Source organism: Prenolepis imparis, unplaced genomic scaffold (assembly GCF_030444845.1).
Source record: "Prenolepis imparis isolate NDT839.2.m4 unplaced genomic scaffold, iyPreImpa1.0 SCAF_9, whole genome shotgun sequence".
Classification (NCBI taxonomy): Eukaryota; Metazoa; Arthropoda; class Insecta; order Hymenoptera; family Formicidae; genus Prenolepis; species Prenolepis imparis.
The window spans coordinates 9,313,046-9,329,523 of NW_028141167.1; the positions used below are offsets into that span (position 1 = coordinate 9,313,046).

A 16,478-nucleotide genomic window follows, 5' to 3' on the forward strand; every position below is an offset into this window, starting at 1 on the left:
TGTAACGCGCCACGTTGGCGACTTCCGCTGCGACGTACGGAAAAGATGCGGCGGCCATTTTGCATTATCGGTTCTCGCGTGTGTGCGTGTGTACAGTGTGTAACTACCGAAATCCGCGGTGCGTATACTTGTTAGTGCGAAGCGATACGTAAAGATTATTAGGGCGTCCCGTTAATTGTAATCAGTCGTTCTGATAATCCCGCGGGAAGATGGGACGCAAGAAGAAGAAGCAGTCGAGACCCTGGTGTTGGTATCCTTTTTGTTTGCCGAGGAAAGACGTCAACGACGACACAACGATGGACAGCAGTAGTCGCTTTTACGTAACCGTATTTTTAGATCCAACGATGTTAGCTATGCGATCGTACGACGAGGAATCGATCGGTCAACAGTGATCTCTATATCGGGTGATACGATTCACCCGGAAAGTTTGAAGAAATTGATTCAACGAGGTGTCCATGGAAGGCGGGGAAATCGATACGCGATTTCCTCGCGCCACCATGACACGCGTTTCTGTTCGTGTTCGTGTGTGTGTGTGTATGCGCGTGTATATATATATATATATGTGTGTATAGGAAAACGCAGCTGTTTTCTCGTCGTCGTCATTGCGTATATACATGCGGCGCGTTATTACACGATGATGTAACGAAAGTTGCCGTCAAGGCTTCCGCACGCGAAAGCGGATGAATTGGAAAGGATTGATTTGAAATCTGTTTCGTAAAATTATAAATTATTCTTAAACTTTTGACATTTGATCTTTCAAAGTTCTTTTTCAGTTATCTAATTGCCTATTTAGATATTTTCAAGTCGAGTGATAAAAACTATGAAGAATTGATGATGAAAAAGTTATGAATTAAATGTAAAGATTTCATAAAGAAGTAGCTGAGTCAGTAAGATTTGTTTTGTGAAATTATATAAATCTATTGATTCTTATAACAAGAAGTTTAAGAATATAAATTTCTTTAGTATTGTGACTCGCATGTGTTTAATCAATAATTTTTTAATTTAATAATCTTTTACATGCAAATAGTTGCATTGAAAAAGATGATTTGCAATATGTTTTGTGTCAAATCAAGAACTGATTTTGAAGTTATTTATCTAACTGTCTGTCTGTTTGAATTATGAATAATTAGAAATTTAAAGAGGAGTATATGTATATATATAATTTCATTTACAATAGTTTATAACTTGAATTAAACAGTAATATTTTCTGAATTATTCCATAAACAAATTTTTTAAAACTGTTTTGATTTTGAAGATAAAAGATTTCAAAGAAATCCAATTCCACATAGCACAAATATTAATGTTTTTAATTTATTTTTTTAATATTCCATCATATTTCTATTTTTCTGCAGTAAATCACCTAATATTCTTACAAGTTTATTAATTATACAGTTGACAGATTTGATTTAATACACAAGCTATTATATGTAAACAATTTTCTATGATTTCCTTAATACACTCTTCAAAAGGTATTGCAATCGTGAATTTGAAGATGAGAAGATTCTCATTCAACATCAAAAGGCAAAGCACTTTAAATGTCATATCTGTCACAAGAAACTATATACGGGACCAGGGCTTAGTATACACTGTATGCAGGTAAATATAATTATATATTACATCATTACAATATCTCTTTTTTCTAAATGTATCTTCTGTACTCTTTCTCTCCAATATTTAATAATTATTTATCTATTTTATTTTGAATGCACAAAAATAAACAACAATTATAAAGAATAAATCTTATGTTTCACTAATTTAATATTATTTTAAGACTGACACGATTCTCTCTTCTCTTTGCAGGTTCACAAAGAGGCAATAGACAAGGTACCCAATTCATTGCCAAATCGTAGCAATATCGAGATAGAAATTTATGGAATGGAAGGCATACCGCCAAATGACGCGAAGGAACATGAGAGGCAGCGAAACGGTGGTAGGCCAGGCACACCATCGTCTGGTGAGGACGAACCCGTACAGAAGAAGGCGAAACCGGAAGGTCTGCTGGGTTCCGCACCAGGTGCGATGCCCGGTATGCCAACTGGATTATCCGGAATGCAGCCGCAACCTGGTATGCCACCGTTGCCTGGTATGGCGCCACATCATGGCATGGCACCGCATCCTGGCATGCAACCGCATCCCGGCATGCCTCCTATGCATCCTATGATGTCGATGAGCCATGTGGGACCTCCGTACATGGGCCCAGGGTATGTATTTCTCGATTCAAAGAAATCTTGTATTAAGTATATCTTAATGTGAAATAAAATAACTATATTAATTTTTTTATTTATTAATTTCTCTAATAATTAATATTTAATATAATTAATATATATAATATATAATTAATATATATAATTTATATCACATATATTTAGATATTTAATTATATTCCGATTTTAACAATTAGTCGAGTATTGTGCTTATATTTTTAAATATCTATATAGCGATTAATTTTTATAATCTTTTTAACACAAATGTTTTTTCACTGAAATAATAAATTATTAAATACTCAATTTATTTTTCTTTTTTTAGCATGATGCCTGGCATGTCGGGCATGCCTTCTGGTATGCAACCGCCAGTTTCGGGTGCATCAATTCCGTCGCGTCCACTATTCCCTAGCGCTGCTGCCGCGGCTGTATCAACGGCGGCATCGACGGCTGTGTCGGTCACCGGTTCCGCACCTCTGGGCACAGACTTTAAGCCGATTACATCTGTGGCCAGCGGTTCTATAGGGCCGATGAAGCCGACATTCCCCGCTTACAGTAGCGCCAGCGAAGCTGCCGGCGTTTCCGCAGCGGCGAACAGCCTCTCTGGTGGCGATCAAAAAGTAAATCTTATCGCAACTACCGGAGCCGCCAGTAAAATCATTCACCCTCCGGAGGATCTCAGTTTAGTAAGTTTTTATTTTTATTTCTTCTTATTTTCAATTATCGCGGCTCTATTTTTCTAATTGTGATCCATGTCATTCTAGCATGTTTAATTTGATAAAAGTTTTGTAAGACGGTGCACAGCAGATTTTAAATGAATGATTTGTTTTGCAGGAGGAGATTAGGGCAAGGCTGCCTAAGTATCAACGTCGACACACCGATGAGTCTGGGCGGTCGGCGCAATCGGAGGCAGCGGCTGTGGCAGTTGCGGCGGCGGCTGCGGCAGCGGCAAGCCAACAGCAGCAGGTCGCCGCGTTGCAACAAGCGGCGGTGCAGCAGCAGCAAGCAGTGCAACAGCAACAACAAGTGCAGCAACAGCAGCAGCAGGCGGCTGCTAACGTGGCGGCGGCCGCGTTTCAGGCGGATCAGCAGCAGCGACAGCAGCAAGCGGCGGCGCTGAACGCGCTGCAACAACAGCAACAAAGGTTCCCGCGACCGCCGCAGGCTGTCATGGTGCCGGCCTCGGCTGCGGCGATGCCGGTCAGTTCAGTTGCGCTGATGGCGCCTCTAATGCGACCCACCATGACCCTGGCCGCGCCTGCTCTCATTCATGGAGGTAACATGATGCGACCGCCCCCCATGGGCCTGCCACCAGGTAAGTCTCTGCGAGTTTGAGCTCTGCAAAAGACTTTACTCCCTCTCCTCTTCCCTCTTTCCTTTCTGTAAAACCAAGATGCCGTATTGTCTTTTTTATTATTCCCTTTTATCTCGTTGAAATATTTCGAAATTTTTCCCTTAGTACTTTTTATCGATTTTTTCTCCAATTGCCGTCTCCGGCCGTTGCAAACAGTAACGGTTAATCGATGTACGTGGATAAATCTTATCGATGATTAATTTTTTTTTTATCGTGAAGCTTTAGATAAAGCATTTTGAATGAATCTTGTGCTGCTTTCCGAATCGGAAACAATCTGTAGGAATGTTCTCTTGAACCTCTCTTGCTTCGAGGACACATATGTATACCTGTAATATAACAATATCGATTTGTTAAAGTAGAAGAAAAACTAGCATTTCCGATGGAGTATTTAATTTTTTATAGCGATTCTAAGTCAATTAATTATAAATGTGTTTATAATATCTCACACGGAGTAAATATTTTTCAAGCAATGATTTAAGTTTTTTCTGTCGTTATTTTAATTTTATGGATTTACGATTCCATCGAGAATGCAATGCACTATATCCTTACATTTTGTTTCTGTAAACACGGTCCTCACATTTATCATCCTTACCCGATTCTACTCGGTCGACAACCAAAGGAAAAATTTTTTCTTTTTACGTGGAAAGCAAATAAGTCCAATATAAAAAATTAATTTGACAGACTTTAGTTAAATTTAGCTCTACATTACAGTGCAATATTTACTCCAATTATTTGTGATAGTAGCCATTTATATTTTTTGAATATAACAATTATATTCTTAGAGAGATAAAGACAGACAGCAATTGCGATGGGACAGATGAATAAGAAACAGACTGGAGATTTGATGGGGGGGAAAGGGATCAAAAATGTTGACAAGGTACACGAAATTGCGAATATTACTACTGACTCGACACAGCAAAGAGAAAGAGAGGCGATAAGAATGTCACATGACTATTCAGATAGAGGTGTATAGATCACGCTCAAGATTCTCGACCGAATGATACGCCACAGAATCTCGACGACACAAACGTCTTGTAGTTCTTGTGCGTTTATACGTTTTAACGGTGCGTTTGCAGGGCGCCCGGTCACTCCTCGGTGAGTGTCGAACGAACCCAGTCTGGTTACTAAAACCGTGTTTTACAATACAAGCGCTACAAGGTTGGTCCTTAGCAATTAGCATGCGGTGACATGGCCTATATATCTATATACATATATATATCTATATATCTTGTTATATTTATTATTATTATTATTCTTACATTGTTGATTAATCTTGTCATCATTGTCATTAATACACCTACATATGTATACTTATATGCGTACTTATATACGTATAATATATCTACAGTGGCACGAAAGCGCGCTCTTTCAACGGCGATTTAGGTCGTAGAAAACACTGGGAGCTTTCGCAAGCCATCGTATATATATTTCTGTATATTCGTATATTATCACTGGACGAAAGTGGGTCGAGCGGCCAATGACACTTCCTTCTGGATTCCAACTTTTTCGTCTAATTTGCCAAAATTGTAATTTGGACACGCATCCCGACCTGAAAATGCGTCCTCTCTGGAGATTAAAGTAATGAGAAAGATTTTGATAAAATATGTAGAATTTTTTTATCGATCTCTAATACATGAGCGGTCTCTCTTCTCTCTCTCTCTCTCTCTCTCTCTCTCTCTCTCTCTCTCTCTCTCTCTCTCTCTCTCTCTCTCTCTCTCTCTCTCTCTCTCTCTCTCTCTCTCTCTCTCTCTCTCTCTCTCTCTCTCTCTCTCTCTCTCTCTCTCTCTCTCTCTCTCTCTCTCTCTCTCTCTCTCTCTCTCTTTGTTTTCATTGGGATGCATCTACCCTCGCACATTATGCGTTTTTAAATTAATGTTATTTTTATCGATACTTTTCACAACGATTCTCTTCTCGTGTTTATAATTTCGCAATTTTATACACTTTTTTTTTTCTTTATCTGTATATTTCTGTACAGTTTCTATACAATTTCTAGTACAGTTCATTGACTAGAGAACAAGAGAAAGAGATATTTCCGGCCGCTCGACCGTTACATTATTTTTACATCATGTATGATTTCTTTGTTTTTTCCTTTACGTTCTCATCAGCTTCTTTATTCACATTCTCTCGATTTAACCATGTTACTTCTTCTTACGACTCACATACGCCATTATTTACCTCGCCAGCAGCCGTGTTACCATCCTGTCTCTCTTTTCAGTATATTACTTATATATTATATATATAGCTTGGAATCCTGGTGTTGTGATATAGTAGTGAAGAAATTGCTTCTTTGGGCACGGTACTGACAGTCGTTCGAAGTTGTCGTTCCAAAGAAAAAAAAAAAGATAGAGAAAAGAAACAAATGATATAATTATGCAACAATAATTATTTTCTCTCGCGATCTGTCCCTTCCTTCTTCGCATTCGATTGATGATTATTTTGCTAAAGTAATCATTGTAATCATCTGAGATTGCTATAATTTTCGACGAGTTTATTTTTCGATGCTACACAGAATGTTGCGGATCTATCGAGCCACCTTTTTATCTTTCGATTAACTCGTAATCATTTTTTTTAATAACGCAAAAAAGCAGTAATAAAATTTAAGTTATGAATAAACAAGATTAAGCGTCTTCTCTTTTCTCGAGAAGAAATTTTTTTTTGAAAACTAATAGAAATTTTTTTAAATTTAAAATAAAAAATTATTTGTTAAAACCTATTCGAAAGAAATTATTTGTAAAGTAAGAAATCACGCATGATAATTATATTTTTACTTTATATATGGAAAAATTGATTTTTAAATTACTCGAAGAACAAGTACAAATGAAAGGTGGATCGCCAGATCCGGGACTAAAACAAGGTACAATAAATAAGACAATAATGGAGTTGAAGAGGGAAGGGATCGAATGATATTCTCACCGTGCTCACTCGGTGCATTTTATTTTATTTTATTTTTGTTCTCATGGAAAACGCGAGAAACTAGCAACGAGAACGAACGTAACGTATCTCCCTCACACCATAGCCTAGCTTTTGTGTTACACAATCAAAAGATTTTAGATAAATTGAGCCAAACAAAACAGTAAGTAAAAGACCACGTTATCTAGTATACTATAATAACTCTTGCGCTCAACCGAGGGTCCGCTCGATTAACACGATATTTTTCTCTTTATTATGTTACGCGGCACAACTAATTAATCATGTAACGAAAGAGAGAGCGAAAAAAATATCGCTTCTTGTGTCGAGCAATTTAATTTTATCGATTTATTTAGCGCGTCGCGATGCTTAAGAAAGTTTCAAGCCAATTATTTTATATTTTTATACTTCGATTGGTATTACAAAAATGCTATAAAATTTAAAGATCTCTGATTTGGACTGAACAATAAACGCGTTTTTGGAGCGACGCGTCTTGGAAGATCGGCTGACAGCTGAGCGATCTCTGCGGGCTTCCAAATAATTATACGATATTGACGAAATATCGATTGCGTGTACCCAAGCGAGACTCGTTCTTTGTATGGTGTGAGGTTTTCTTTGTGTGGTACCACCTTCTTGTCAGTTTTGTTTGTGACTTGTATTGCGTATGCGGCGCACTGCATGCTGAGCTGAGTTCTTCGTATATATATACCTATCGTATACATATATCTAGTTTGAAAATTCGCATTTAATCAGAGATTGCTGGGTAGTACGTAGCACATTCATTGTCATGAGCAGATTTCGTATACGTGCCATGACATATTTAGAGAGAGAACAACGAAAGATTCGTCATCTCGCAAAGAAGCGCACTTTCCTTAGAAATCTAAAATTCTTCCTCGACCGACTGACATTTATCTCGGTGAAATAGATTGCTGAAAAGTGCTCTTCGAAGTAAATTAATAACATCTCGCGAACACTTAATCTGATATGAATTTCTTCCGGTGGAGGAATCGTTTGGCTGTCAGGTAACTTTTTCTTCGGCGGAAAATGAGTCTGAATCATGGTAACTTTGAATTTGAATGTAATTGTATATGTACTGCGCATCAATAATTTTTATGTACATATTTATTTTGAAGAACTTTGTATATGATTTTTTCAAGATATTTTACATTGTAAAGATTAAATAATATATTATTTTTGAGGCATACAATTTCAAAGATAAATTTCAAAATTTGGATCCAACGATAAAAAATTAGAAATTAAAACTACGCTGCTAGAAACTTATTTCACATAGATGAAGAATTTAATTCAACAGTGATCTAATCGAATAAAAAAATCGAAATATCTACTTTTGATATTAAAATCAATTTTCACTTGAAAATAGCTTTAATTTTCAATTTTTATTTTTATTGCATAAACTGTTATGGATCAGAATTATTTTTTTTAAACCATTAGAAATCTTTCAATCACATTCATGACTTATTTTACGCTGAAGGACACGTAGTTCTCCAAAAACGAGCATAATACAATACGATAATAAAAGTTACAAAAAAATATACGAAAGATTAAAATTGCGCGTTAACACAATACATGCAGGATTAATTTTTTTATCTTGTAACGTGAATATAAATTTGCAACGTAAGTATATCGGGGACCCCGAACACCAAAGAGAGCGAGAGAGAGACAGAAAGTGATCCTATGAGGGATCTCGTGAATGTTGTGACGCCGTCTCGCGCGGTGTCAAGATCGGATAATGAAAGAAGCACGTGTCTAGAGCACGTGTTGGCCGATGTACTTTTTCTTTTTTTCCTCCGCAAATACTCGGTCGCGGAATGAACTAATCTGACGCTGCGTTACTTTGCAGGCATGATAGGAGCCCTACCACCAGGCGCCGCGATGCATCCGGCCTTTGCCGCCGCGCCGATGGGCTTTCCGGGGCCGATGTTAGCGCCGATGATGCATCCGCGCTTCAGATGATCACCCCCTATGGACGGGCCCAACCCCCCGCCGCTGCACTTCGTGCTGTGGGCCCGCCCCTAATTTTCGTAGGGTCTGGACCTGATTGAGGAAGAGATAGACAAAATCACACGTACCAGAAAGGGAGAAAGAGAGAGAAAGAGAGAGAGATAATGAGAGAGAGAAAAAGAGAAAACGGGAAAATTACACCGTAAAACTTGCACTCTCTCACGGTTTTTTTTTTTTTTTTATTTTATTTTATTTTATTGTTGAATGAAGCAAAACGATAGAGGGAGAAAAAAGAAAAAAGAATGAAATAGAGAAAAAGAGAGATAGAAACACACACATGTCATCGGTGCCTGAGAGGATTTTTTCGAAGAAATCGAATGCGCATTGGAAACGGTCGGCTTTTTCATCGCCCTTTTCTTCTTTTTACGCTACTACAAAAAAACAAAAAAAAAAGAAATACAAACACGAAACACACTAATTGTTTGCATCGACTACGAATATGTGCGCGCCACGCTACGTTGGTCATGAGTGCCAGGTGAGCCAACAACTATGAGCTAATTTCATCGCCGTCTTTTCTACGGAATGAAGCTAAAATAATACTCGTCGCTCTGTAATAATACATCGTCGTTTGCTCTGCGTGAAAACGCCAGTGCGAACCGACTATCTTATCTACTTGACTTACCCCACGCAATTTTCTTTTTCGCCGAACAACCATTATATCGCGTTGCTGATGTCCACTGAGAGATTGCGTTTCTCATTCTTGTCGCGACGACAACGTCGTTTGCGGCGCGCAATTACGTTCCTCCCCGCTCCTCCTCCAGAAAGGGTCGATCAGTTGGATAATTCAAGAATTTGGTGCAAAATTTGGGTGAGTCACTTCTATTAATTTGTACAGTCACTTTAAATAAAAAGTAATTTAAAATTACTCATAAATGTATATATATATATATATTTATTTTATATATTATATATATATATAAATTATGGATTTGTGTAATCTCCTGCAACGAATTCTTTAATTGTGACAGCGAGCTAATTATGACACTGCAGGACAATTTCAATGATAAAAATAAGTTCTCACTAATTGAGTCGATAGTAATCTTAATTTTGTTTTTTTTTCTAAGTGTGTTTGAATAAAATATGCAGCAATATCTCGTATTTTATATTTATCTCATACTTAATGATAGTCACAAATTAAGATTTGATTTATCGAGACACATTCAAAATGCGGGATTATATATTTAATTTAAAAAAATTACAGAAGAAAAAAAAGATTATTTTAATACAAAATCCATATGAAACATACTTCTAGAAATATATATTGTTACCAGCATATAACTTATTAGTAATAATATTATTGATATTAGCTACGATCTTAAAAAATTCTCTAGTCAGAAATACGTGAGAGCGAATTCTATCGTTGAAAAATCCGATAAGATCACATTTGCCGCGTAATGTCATCAAATTAATGATCGACCCTGCACTTTTTTCGGGAAGTGATTATACTTTCGACAATGACAAAGTGCCCCGCTTAGACAGAGACAGAGATTTTCCTCCTCTTCCCCCTTTTTCGCGCAGTAGACCGTTTCAATCATCGCGCTATTCTCCTCAGCCTTTGCGCATCTGCAATGTTCTTTTGGAGAGCGCTTCACGCTGCAGCTGGATGATAAGTTATTTGACTGAATAGAATTTTTGAGACGAAAAATCGTTCTTGAGATTGTTTTTGTAATATAAGACATTTTTTTCACTACTTCAAATAAAAATCCAGAACGATCGAAGAAGCCAGCGAAAGATAACATTTACTTTACTGTAAAACTTTTGAAGGGATTAAAAGATTTGTTTTAAATTTTTCTAAAAGAAATAATTGAGAAAAGTCTTTGATTAAAATTTTTGGGAAAAATATGATAAATGAAAAGATTTTTTTCTCATAAAAAGTAGTTTTCTCGAAAGATTTACAGATAAATGACCAATGAGTTTTATATTTTAGTTGGTAAATTATCTTTCATTTTTTGTTCTTTTCTTTTTTTTATTTTAAATCAATCCAATTCGAAAAAGAGATCGAGTGTACATATATTTAGTTACTTATAAAGTATACTAGCCGCAGTGTGAAGATTCGTTCGCCTCAGTTTGTCACAAATTTTATTTTATTAATACTCCGAGTCGAGTCGATGCACAGTTTAGCAACGCATTGTAAAGACACGTGAAGTTATCAAAAAAGGAATTTAATAAAAAATTATTTTTATGAATTAACAAAATTAGCATTTTAGCAAGAAATTCTCAAGCTATTAATTATATTTAAAAAATGTTTATAAATTTGTAAAATTTTAATTTGAAAATTAAACCTTGCGTGTTGATTTCAAGATCTATCTTCAACGCGATAAATTTAAATTAAAAAATGTATAGTGAAATAATTAAATTAATTTATATACAGAAGGATTAAATTATTATATATTTGTAAATTTTTAAGAATAAAAATTTTGTGCGAATAAATTGCTAGATTAATCGACTCGGCTCAAAAGAAGTTCCTTCTTTGAGTGAGTGGTAAGTACGAGAAGGTGTTCACGGAATTGAACACAAACTCTCTGCACTCTTGACTCGTGCAGTTTTCTTCATTCTTTCCTTACTACGTCTCGCCGATCCTCGCGCCAATCGTAGAGCGTTCGATCTCATAGAAGATTTTCTATTTTGCGCAATCATTTCTGAGAAATCTTTCCTACTACTGTGTCATTCCGTCTATAAATATTCGAGCAATTTGTGGATTGTTGGTAGTATAGCGTTTTGATATCGCACTGTGTCAATTTGCTCTACGATCGGACACGCTCGGTTTCTTTTTGCCCTCTGTACGAGACTTTGAACGAACTGTCCTATCTTCAATTTTTGGCACTTCCCGAATTTCTTTTATTTATCTCTCGTCCACTTAACATCTCTATCTACTGTACCTTCTATCCTTCTATCTCTATTGTATTACGCTCTTATAAATCTCTATTCAGGGTGTCTATTGATATTGTTACTCAGACTATCTGTTTTACGTGTCTACTATAGTTTCTATCGTTAGGTCCACCTGTAAGACACGCTGTTCCTAGAAGCTAAGAGCTCGTCCTGACTTTAATGTAGTCAGTTGAAAGTAATTGTGTGTCGTTTTAACGGAGCAGCTAAAGTCGATTGTATCGTTCATCTCTGTCGATTCGAACTATGTCAGTTAATTTAAACCCTAGTTCTTAGATGATTATTTGTCTCTTTTAGAAATTAGCATAGAACGGGAGAATGAATCGATCGAATTGAGATATAAAATTGATTGACATCGGCGAAATCGGCTACGTGTCGTTTATCGGTCAGTTTCACCGGTGTCGATGAATTTTTCACTTTTAGTTTTCGAATGAATTGTTTCTTAAATCTAGAAAGAGAGAAAAAGATTCAATTATCAGAATTAATGGATATTAGCAGAATTCGACACTGTGTTGTTTTCCGAAATCGGTTGACTTTCGTTCTAGTTCGATCGATTGGACTAAAAAAAGGAAAAATCGATCGAATTAGTATTAAAGTTAATGACAAAGGACGTCCGTATATATGTGAGGATACGTTGTTTACGCGTCGTTATTGTTCGAGGTGTGTGTGGTTAGCGCGGTGACGAAAGGCTCGATTGCTTGCTTCCTGTATTGTTATCTTCAGTAGGCACCCTGCTGCTGGTTTCCGTTCTTTCGACCACCACTCTCGCCCGCTACCATCTACATCCGTGGTACCATCTACCACCGACATCTTCTCGACAAACAAAAACACGAAAGAAAAAGAAAAGAAAGAAAGAAAGAAAGAAATGAAATGAAATGAAATGAAAACAGCATTGAAAGAGCGCGCCGTACAACACGTGTACGTACCTACATTAAATGATCTACGCATCGTTATTATAATTCCTTTATTTTTCAGGGGTTGTCTTTCCGAATCTCCCCCGCGAACACTCCGTTACTTTACTCTCTCGCAATTACAGCGCTTCGTTCACGTCTCTTCCGAGGGCTCCAAGGATCGTTGACGCTCAAGGAAACACACAAGTAAAGTCAAAAAATTTTAAAATTATCCGAAAAGAACGATTTCTCTTTTTTTCAAATGCCTGGTTACATATGGTATAATATTCGGATTCGCAAAAAAGAAAAAAAAAGAAAAAATCGAAAAGATTATTGATTAATCGATTCACCGAAAGAACAATCGAGCTGGAGCATCGATCGCACGATTTTCTGTTGAAAAAGTGAGGAAAAAATATTAAAAGAAAAAAAATAAAAGCGAGGATTTTTTAAATATAAAATTTGGAAATTTTATAATTTTTTTTTTCAAGATAAGGATAAGACGGCGTTGATAATTGCGTGATCGAAACTCCGGAAGTTTTTTCTTTTTTTTTTTTTCTTTTTTTTTATATATACTCGTGACAAGAGAGAAGCATGTTTCACGCGAAACCTCGCATTCGGCGATTCGGCAGGACAATCTGACGGCAGAATTTGGAGATGTAGAAGTTCTGTTATTTATTGAGTGTCATATTATCGACTTGTTCCGAATAAAGACGTTCTGTGGAAAGTTCGACAGTTTTGGGCATAGTCTGCTGTTCTGGGATATATCATCGTAGCGATGTCGCAATTATATTTTTTTTCTCTACGATTTCATGTTTTCGATGATATTTTTAAAAATTTTTTATAATTTATATAAATTATAATATTTAAATATATAAATATATATATTAAAATAATTAAAATATATTTATAATATATAATATAAATATATATTATTATTTTTATAATTATATGTCTCGATATATGTATAATTATACGCACATTCCTATATAGATATACATTAATTTGATTCTCGGGCAAACAGTGCAATTAAACTCGAACGTCATCGTTGGGATCGTATCCTAGAATTGCGGGCGACAGCCACATATTGTTTCAACCAATCACAGCAATCTCATCGCTGTTGGACCTAATCGGTCCCTTGCCTCAAGGCAGGCGATTGTTTGGACCTACCGTTCTTAGAGTCGAGAAGTCGCGATCTCCCAATTTTCTTTCATCCGAGTCGAAACAATGAAAAGGAAAGCGAATAAATTATCGTCTGATATTTTTGTATCTTTTAATTTTGAAGTTCAAGCGATGACTAGAAAACGAGAAAAGAAATAAAAATCGCGTTATAAGTAAAATTTTATTTCTTAATAAATTTATATTTTTTATTAATTAAAATTAATATTAGAAAGTGCACTTTTTTACTTGACACTTAAATTATTAATTATCGTATCGATGCATTTTTTTATTTTACATTATATCGATTCGTATTATATATTGTAACTTTTTTCAAATATTTTTATAAGACAAATATTTTTCATATTTTTATTTTAAATATTTTTCTATCGAAGTTTCACATAAGGGTGCCTATTACGGTTCTTTGAGTGAGTTTTCTCACGAGGTGAAAATTACAAAAGTGAAAGATTCACTAGATTATCTACGATTTCATTTGTCGAAATCTAGTGAATCCCTCACTTTTGTAATTTTCACCCCGTGAGCAAATTCACCCAAAGAACCGTAATAGGCACCCAGATGGGAGAAAAAGTCTGGGAGTTTGGCAATTCTCGGCTCGGTGGACGCGTGGCTGGACCGAGAAACAATATTAATAATAATAATCGGTTAACGAATCGTGGGTAAATCGTATTAACCGATCGATCGTTCGGAAGGTCGAAACGAGAGAAGATTGCCAGATATGTAGAGCGATGCGATTTAATACGTATCTCTCTTATGAAACTTGATCCTTTCAGAATGCTTTCTGATTGCTTGGCTTCTGTAGAGAGAGACACGCATCCCCAATTAACACCAATTAACATTAGTTTCATAAATAAATTTATAAAAATATCAAACATTCCGTTGTTCGAGGATTAAAATTATTTCGAGCACCAACGACTTGGCACAATTATTAACAGAAATATTATTTTATCATATTTTAGTTATAATATGTGTTTTGTGCTTGAAGTCGAGGATATTCTTTTTTTTTTATTGATTAATTTATGTATATTAATTCAAAAATTAATATATATCCTAAAATTTGTCGCACAATGTTTTCATTATTATCAAATTTTTTATCGCATTGTCTCCCAAATGGAAAGGGTTAACTAAATTGCTTTATCATGCGCGATTACAGCTGTATCATCGAATAAGTAATCACGATGAGTATTTTCAAAATTATCTGCATTCGGTGCATTTTTTTTTCTTGTTCAGTTGACGACAAAATTTGTGAGACCGAACATCGCGCCTCTCGTCTTCGACAGTTCGATCGTATCGTAGAATGCTTAGCTCTATATATATATATATATATACATACATACATATATATATATATATATATATATATATATATATATATATATACATACATACATATATATGTGTATACCAAATATCGTCCCTTATCTCTTGCGCTCGCTCGCAATGATCTTGCCTCTTCCGCCCTGATCCCACTCCTCTCTTAATATCCTCATATTCCCCTTTACGCTAATAATGTCTTTACACTTGGTGACAGCGGATGCACGATATTCGCTCTCGTGGGGATCGCTTTTGCTCGACGAACCGGTAACACGGTCGCTCTTTGTCATCCTAATACTATCATCCCGTGGTTCGGTCCATTCGGGAGTAAAGCGTGCCTCTTCGACGGCAGCGCTTCGACGCTTCCCTTTTCTGATAAATCTTAGCGTTACAGCGATTTGGGCCAATTATTTTGCAACAAAATTCAAAATAAATCAGAATCTGATAGCGATCCATTCATAGATCCTTCGTCGAGTATGTTTCATCTCGGATTTTTTATTCATACAAATATTTAGTATTATCGCGATTAAGCATTTAATCTCACTACTTTTATAATAATTAATAAATACTTTCTGTCTGGGTAATAATTATTATTATATAATCTACCACTTCAATATTTATCAATTCAATATAATTTTATTTTTGCAAAAAGTTTTAGTTTTTCTTTGCGCGCAATTTTATTGTATTACTTTATAGATAATTTTAATGAATGTTTTATAACAAATTTGATATTTTTGTTGCTTCTTTCGTGATTTAAATAAGAGATTTACGCGAATCGCGGGTGCGAATTTCCTTCGACTTAAGACTTAACGACGCGCGTCGTCGAGGCGGTTACGATGTTTAATTAGACATGGCTTAGTGATTATCGCTTAATGAATACGACAATTAGGGCGTCGACTACACGCCGTCTTAACGACCGCTAAAAAAACCTTTAACGCGCGCTAGAAAAAAAAAACGACGCCTCGCAAGAAAGCGAGACCGATTTTTCGCGAACGCGATCGATCGTATTTTCAAGAGGAGGGCGATCTCGCGGATGAGGGGCTCGTTTTTACCGCCGCTTTATTTCCGAAGCGAGGACCGAACGCGGGTACACTAGACGTAGCTTCTATCCTTCTACAACCTTGTTGTTTTCAGCCGACTGCGTACGAGCAGAACGGACAATAATGATCGAGGAAGGAAAGAGAGGGATAAAAGAAAGTAGCGAAAAGTGACACGAATGTGTATATCCATTCAGATTGATTAAATAAAGTCGTTCGAAAACGAGAGTGTCGAATCATCGAAGCGATTTTGTCACAATCGAAGTCATGCAATCGGGAATTGATAGTCGATTGAAAAAGATAGAAACAAAAAAAAAATGAATAATAAATTCTTAGTGTTAAAAAAAAAGAAATTGATTGAAATAAAAATAATTAGAAAAAAAAAGAATTGAGCTATGACTTAGATTGTGACAACGCTTATCTATTTTATTTTAGGTATATAATCCTTGAAACAGAAAAAGTGATCTGTGATATCACCATAGTTTTATAGAGAATCGAATTAAATTTACAATTCAGAAAACTGAATTAAATGCAACAATTAAAATTACATTTATAATTAAGAGAGAATTTAATTTAATCTAATGTGAAAAAATTAATTATAAATATTCATGTATTTGTCATACGAAGATTGAATTGAATTTATAGTTGATAAAATCGAATTCAATCGAACGAGTTACATCAGACTTGTAATTAC

General features: G+C 35.7%; 1 protein-coding gene across 2 annotated transcripts; it reads left to right on the plus strand.

Moving 5' to 3' along the window:
• Positions 1-41: 41 nt before the first annotated feature.
• Bugz (Bub3 interacting GLEBS and Zinc finger domain protein) lies at positions 42-16,012 on the plus strand. 2 transcript variants are annotated; one of them, XR_014426112.1, is made up of 7 exons: positions 42-250; positions 1,470-1,596; positions 1,801-2,201; positions 2,527-2,887; positions 3,036-3,516; positions 4,632-4,713; positions 8,324-16,012. XR_014426112.1 is itself a non-coding variant. In XM_083046799.1 (6 exons), exons 1-6 carry the CDS (start codon positions 210-212, stop codon positions 8,434-8,436), a joined length of 1,524 nt encoding a protein of 507 aa, XP_082902925.1. In that variant the 5' UTR covers positions 43-209; the 3' UTR covers positions 8,437-16,012. The 2 variants fall into 2 exon arrangements, 1 of the variants encoding a protein (XP_082902925.1); XM_083046799.1 differs by lacking the exon at positions 4,632-4,713 and having other exon boundaries at positions 43-250.
• The last annotated feature ends 466 nt before the right edge of the window (positions 16,013-16,478 follow it).

Bases quoted from the DNA above. Each gene is read 5' to 3' on its own strand.
- Bugz (XM_083046799.1), top strand. From the start codon at position 210: ATGGGACGCAAGAAGAAGAAGCAGTCGAGACCCTGGTGTTG. The intron at 2,202-2,526 runs GTATGTATTTCT...TTCTTTTTTTAG, and splicing joins CCTCCGTACATGGGCCCAGG to CATGATGCCTGGCATGTCGG. The intron at 3,517-8,323 runs GTAAGTCTCTGC...GTTACTTTGCAG, and splicing joins CCCCATGGGCCTGCCACCAG to GCATGATAGGAGCCCTACCA.